This window comes from Manacus candei, unplaced genomic scaffold, assembly GCF_025592945.1.
Source record: "Manacus candei isolate 608988 ecotype Guabito, Panama unplaced genomic scaffold, ASM2559294v1 h1tg000005l, whole genome shotgun sequence".
Lineage (NCBI taxonomy): Eukaryota > Metazoa > Chordata > Aves > Passeriformes > Pipridae > Manacus > Manacus candei.
Window position 1 is genome coordinate 6004098 of NW_026138053.1, and position 6000 is coordinate 6010097.

The 6000-nt window shown below is 50.2% G+C and overlaps 1 protein-coding gene across 2 annotated transcripts in view; it reads right to left on the minus strand.

Annotated features, from left to right (window-relative positions):
- LRP8 (LDL receptor related protein 8) overlaps nucleotides 1–5158 on the minus strand; it is a 170832-nt gene extending 165674 nt beyond the window's left edge. The window contains exons 1-2 of one of the 2 annotated variants that reach the window (XM_051800940.1): nucleotides 5012–5158; nucleotides 4066–4185 (exon numbers count right to left, since the gene is read on the minus strand). In XM_051800940.1, coding sequence (XP_051656900.1) covers nucleotides 4066–4185; nucleotides 5012–5081 — 190 coding nt within the window. In that variant the 5' untranslated portion in view covers nucleotides 5082–5158. The remainder of the gene's footprint in view (nucleotides 1–4065; nucleotides 4186–5011) is intronic. The other variant, XM_051800949.1, reaches the window with a different exon arrangement.
- Nucleotides 5159–6000: the final 842 nt, after the last annotated feature.

The window sequence follows — 6000 nt, forward strand, 5'->3', positions numbered from 1 at the left end:
AATATATTGTACCTGGTTGCAGTTTGCAAGTTCTTCCTTGTTTTCTGCTGGCTGCAGTGGCAAGCAAGAAGAAACTTGCAAAACAGGGGAAAAAGTCTCCCAGAGCCACTCCCCCATAGAAGCAGCTCTCTAGGATTTTCCATTCTGGGTGATGTGTCACACAGCACCCTGAACACTCAGCTTGGGGCCCACGAGGCTCTGCAGCTGCCACCTCTCCTGAGGGAGACACAGAACAAGAGTCAGTATTCCACATTCCAAGTATCTCAGCAAGGAGTGAACTTTTGCTAAAACACTGTGCCTCAGAAAATGGACTTGTTTCCCACTATAAAAATAGCTTTGATGTTTTATAAAGTTGCTGCTATACCATTATGGAAAAGTCTCAATGACTGTGTATCTGCAAATGTTCTCTGAAATAGGTTATAAAATTCAGTCTTGCCTTTCCAGAGTTTCCTGAGAGGAAAAAGCATCACAGGGAAGGAGTAAAATGCATCTAAAAGAATCATGTTCAGAACTGCCCTAGAGCCCTGTCCTCATTGTGTGCATCACACACAGTGCACATCGTGGCAGTGCAAGCTCTAAGTTGTGACCGGGTTTTTGTCTTCCCAGGCCTATGCTGGATTGAGCTCAAACAAATCATTTTGCAAAGAGCAGAGTAAACAGTCTTAAAACAGATTTAAACTCTGTAATAGCTACCCAAGCTTTCTGATTCCAGAGTTTAAGACTTGATTTCCCCAGCAATCCAAACAACATAACTGTCACTTTTTTTCCCTTGAGAGTTTAGTTTCCTTTCATCAGATGCACAGGAACATATTAAGGAATATCTCTACTCACTTATTTTCTTTCCCTTAAAGTGCTGTAACTTTCTGAAAACATGACAGCAAAAAGGGCATCTCCATATTTAAACAATTTACTCTGTTTCCTTCACCTGAGTGGGGACAACTGCCAGGATCAATCCAGGCTGCAGATGGAGGGATTGAGAGCAGCCCTGCTGAGAGGGACTCAGAGCGCTGGTGGATGAGAGGCTGGACATGAGTCAGCCACGTGCACTGGCAGCCCAGAAAGCCAACCCTGTCCTGGACAAGCTTAACTCACCTTACAAACCAGTACTGACCAATCTGATATGTCTAAGAGCAGAAATCATTCATTTTCATGCTTTGTTTCCAGTGTTTGCCATATTAACTCACACATTAGTCCTATGGTAGATAACTTGAACTACAGCCACAATAGGCAAGGATTACTGAATGGAAAGCAAATTCCAAGGAAAAGATACAGTTTGATTACCAGGATGTTCTCCTTGGAGTCCAAAACTCCTTTAAAAAAGCCAACATTATGCCAGCAAACCTCAGGGATGGGGGGAAAACCAGGGGCAGACATGGGACACACAACATAACAGGGGACACAAATAACAGCAAACAAACAAAAATCCAGTCTTGTGCAAAGATGGTTTCTAGTAGGAAGCACACAGAGTCCTGCCAAAAAATCTCCTTCTGGAGAACTATTTAAGATACTGTTGGTTACAAAATTTTCCAGTGTATATACACATCTACCACAAGGAATTGGTTTCATAAACCAATTGTTCACACAGACAGACCATCGTGTCTCTTCGATAAGGGAGGATATAGACAAGCAGCAATGAGCTATTAAAAATACATTTTCAACTCTGTGGAAAAGAATCAGCAGGTAATTACAGAGATTATCAGGGTCCTTATCAGTACTCATTATCAGCAGGCTACCTGCATATTCCTTTTCCCCTCCATTACCACTCCAGCACGCCAAGTTTTTCAGAACAGTTTCTTCCATCACATATGTTCATAAAATAGTTTTGAAACAAATATCTTTTTATTACAGCAGTGATAACAGAGGTGATATCTAGAAGCAAAAACACATGGAACGTACTCTTTCACCCAGTGAACAGAACTCTAAACATTCCATATGTTGAAAAGCAGTATGCATTTTCAAAATAAAACAGTGTTCAGAACAATATAAGTGAGAAAAGCGTGTGTGAGAAATGCAATTTTTGTCTTTCAGACTTTTTGAAGAAGCAACTGCAAAGTCTGTAAATATATATGAACTAAACAGTTCATTAGTAAATTTTGTAGCATGATCCCCAATCAGTAATAAATGCCAAATTCAGATTAAAGTGAAGATCTCTTCCTGATACCTCCACATCCAAAATTTTTTTCCTAATATCTCCAAAGTCACCATCCTACCACAATCTAGCCATCATATTTTTTTCAGCCCCAAACCCAACTGTAGAACGCCTCTGAAATAAAACTAAATCAGATGCAATTATCTATCTAACCATTGTAACACAGCACAATGCATATAGAGCTGCTGTTCAACAGGACGTTGTTCCACACTCTCTCTTCTGACACAATAGTTAGAGGGTTGATCAGAAGGAAAAGGAGAAGATAAAGCAGCCCAGGTACTGACCCACTCACTCATGCAGGGCAAGGAGCTAAGGCCACAAACCTGCTCTTCAATGTGGAGTGTGGGGTGTAGAATCTGTTCAAGAAGCTCCTCCAGTCTCGATCCCAACCTCTGAGAAGCAGTTCCCAAAGCACAGCCCTCAGGTCACCTGCAGCTCACCAAGCCTTTGTACAACAGCACGCAGCGTTTTACATTGCAGACTTGGAGAACAACACTATCTACCCGCTCAGAGATTCCCAGTGCTTCCACAGATTGGTGTCTCCCTCTGGAAACACGTACACTTTTGAGAAAGCATGACCAGTTATAACTACACGAGTCCAAGTTGGTTCTCAGTCAGCCTTGACTTCCCTGGATCTTTTATAACTTGAAACGTTCCAAATCTAAGTTACCTTGAAATAGTGCCATTATAATTCCTGCAAAAACCTTTCTATATCTCAATTAACTAATGCTGCTAACTCCCCAGGTCATAAACTTAAGCATATATAAAGCCTATCGAGTTCTCTGAATACAAAAGCACTACAAATAAATGTTATATTTTACACTGTAACAAGATGTTCTCTGTGAACAAGAGTTTGAGAATCCCTGCTCTCCTTAATCTACTTAGACTTCACCTCTGAATATCCCCTGACACAGATTTACAGGTAAAGCTGTTAGCAGTACAATCACATACAGAAAAACACATAACCAGCAGTTCTTCTTTTCTTCATACATTCACTGGGTCTATGAACTTGAAAGAGTTTGTTAACCTGATGCACATTCAGCATCTATTATCCTACAGAGATAATTCATGAGGTGTGGTACTTGCTACAATATTTGCTTAAAACTTAAAACTCCAAATTAAAGATACTTCTCTTCAAGACTTAGGCTCCATAATTTCTTTTACAGATGCTTCTTACGGTCCATGGTTGAGCCAAATTATCCCAGGCTGTCAGAAGCTGTAAACAAGCTATGTCAGGTAATAACAGCACAACCCTACTAACTACCCAGTAGGCTTCCACTCGCACACACCTGAGCCACACCACAGGAGAAGGCAAGAGTGCCACCTTCTCAAGTTTGAAAGTATAGATCTTGCTCTCTCTTCCCTTATGCTGCCAGGGAATCAGTGTTACGTGGCTGACACTGCCAAGCCAAATAGTGCTATTTGTTCATCTCCCTTCTCACCACGACTGCAAACATATTTAAACACGAACTCGCACCAACCCCACATCTTGTAGGATGCTTATGAGCAAGCCGCGTTTCACATGAGCACCCGGCCCTGGCCCTGAGCACGGTCTCCCAGGGGGTTAAAAATCTCTCCCAGCTCCCCGAGGACACAAACTTGTCTTCAGACGTTCTGAGCAGGGACGTTGCTGGAGGCGAGGGGTCCGGCAGGGCGAGGGAAGGGAGCTGCCAGGTGATCGCAGCCGCTGCCGCTCCCGCTCGGGGTGTCCCGGCCGGGCCGGGCCGGCAGTGGAGGAGCCGCTGCCCCGCGGCGCGTCACGGATCTGCTGCTCCCGGCAGCCAATGGGCGCCGGAGCCGGGCACGGCGCGACTTCATTCATTCATTCATAAAAAGAGGCGCAGCGCAGCTGGGAAGCGCTGGGAATCGCGCCCTTCCCGGCCCCCCGCCATGCCGCGCAGGGCACGGACACTCACGGCAATCCGCCTCGTCGCTGTTATCCGAGCAGTCGTCGTCCTCGTCGCATTTCCAGACGGCGGGGATGCACCGCTCGTTCCGGCACTGGAACTGGTCCTCCTCGCACTCCTTGACGGCGCCTGCGAGACACGGGGCCGCGCCTGGGTCAGCGGGGCGCGCTCCCACGGCCGGGCGGCGGGGGCATCCCGGGGGTATCCCGGGAGCATCCCGGACCCGCCAGCCCCGGCCCCGCTCAGCCCGGGCAGGGAGCGGGGAGCCGCCGCCGGCCCAGGGCGGGGGCCGGGCTGGGCTCGGGGGGCTCAGCGGCTCAGGCAGGGGCCGGGGAAGATGCGCATCCGCGGGAGCACAGCGGCGATCCCGGAGCTGCGTTGTGCGGGGATAAAAGGGGCCATTCCCGTGCTTCCCCGCATTGTTTTAAAGGCGGAGGGAAAAGCAGCCTGAGAACAGAAGATGGTTAAACGCGAAATACAACAGACAAAGAAAAATTATAAAGCGCAGTGATGCTGGGACCTCCTGCGCATCCCTTACCGGGACAAAACGCGCCGATACCTGGGGACGCGGGGTTAAAACAGCCACCGGCGCCGTCCCGGGAAAAGGGACCTGACCCAACTCAAGTTGAGGGCGGGGGGGGAACGGAGCAAATCTGCTTTGCAGACTCGCTGCCGCGCTGCTCTGATGAGGCACAAATCCCCTCTGAAAGGGATTAAAGGTGGCAGCTCCTGTCACCAGCGGTCGGGCTGCACATTCGCCCGCTGACAAGCGCGCCCGGCCCCCGCAGGTCGCAACCCCCGAGCGCGCCCGACCCCCGCAGGTCCCTAACCCTGCGCAGGGCACCGCGTCGATCGGGTGGCCGCGGCCGCACACCCGCGGTGCCCGCGCCGGCAGGACCCTCGCCCCCCTCCCCGGTGACGCTGAGGGAGAGCGGCCGGGCCGCGCCGGACCCACCTTTGGCGAGGTGCAGCTTGACGAGCAGCAGCTGGAGGAGCAGCAGCCGGGCGAGCGCGGGCCGGCACATGGTGCTCGCTCCCTCCCTCCCTCGGTGGCAGCGCGCCGTGTGCGGGGTGCGCGCAGCCGGCGCGCCGCTCCTCCCGCCCCGTGCCGACTGCGGCCGGCGCCGCCCCCGCCCCGCCGCGCCGCCGCCGCCGCGCCGTGACGCGCCCCGCTGGGCGGGCCCGCTCCGCCCGGGCCGGCCCCCGGCACCGCCGGCACCCCCGGCATCGGCATCCCGCCCCCCGGAGGGGCCGCGCCCGCGGGGACACCTGCGGGACACCGCCCTCGCACAGCTCGCGTTCCCGGGGCGCGTCACCCCGGAGCTCTCGCTGGAACGGACGGGCCCGGCTGGACCAAGCTGCGTCCGGCCCTCGGGTCATGAGCATCCCTCCGTGGGCCCTGTCACAGTGACAGCCTCATTCATGATCGTGATTTTATTAAGCCAATTAAACACACAGACTCTTTTAAATGGCCTCGAGTCACAAATTACGTGCTCTCCTCGTTACTTCAGATCTCCCACTAAGGGATTTCATTATGGCCACACTGATGTGGTCATCTCCGCTTAATTGTATTAGAATGAGCGAAACAAGAATGAAGTTTGCTAAAGGTGGGCACCTCCCTTCGCAGGAACCCTTCACCTTTTCTACTGCCTAAGCACCTGCGTCTGATCAGGAACTGCCAACGTTTTACAAGCTATCAGGGGCTGTGTTTATCACTCCACTTGCATAGGGCTGTTGAAAAAGCAGTTCACCGTCTTTAATTAACACTGCAGCCTTGTTCATACAGTCAGGATTAACAGTATTTCAGTAATCATATTATGAAAAGTTTTTTTTCAGGAGTAACTTTAACATCACAGCATAATTAACATGATTCTATGTGGAGTGTTATTTTAAAAAAAAACTTAAAAATCAAGCAGTAATTTTACATAAACCAATGTAATAGAG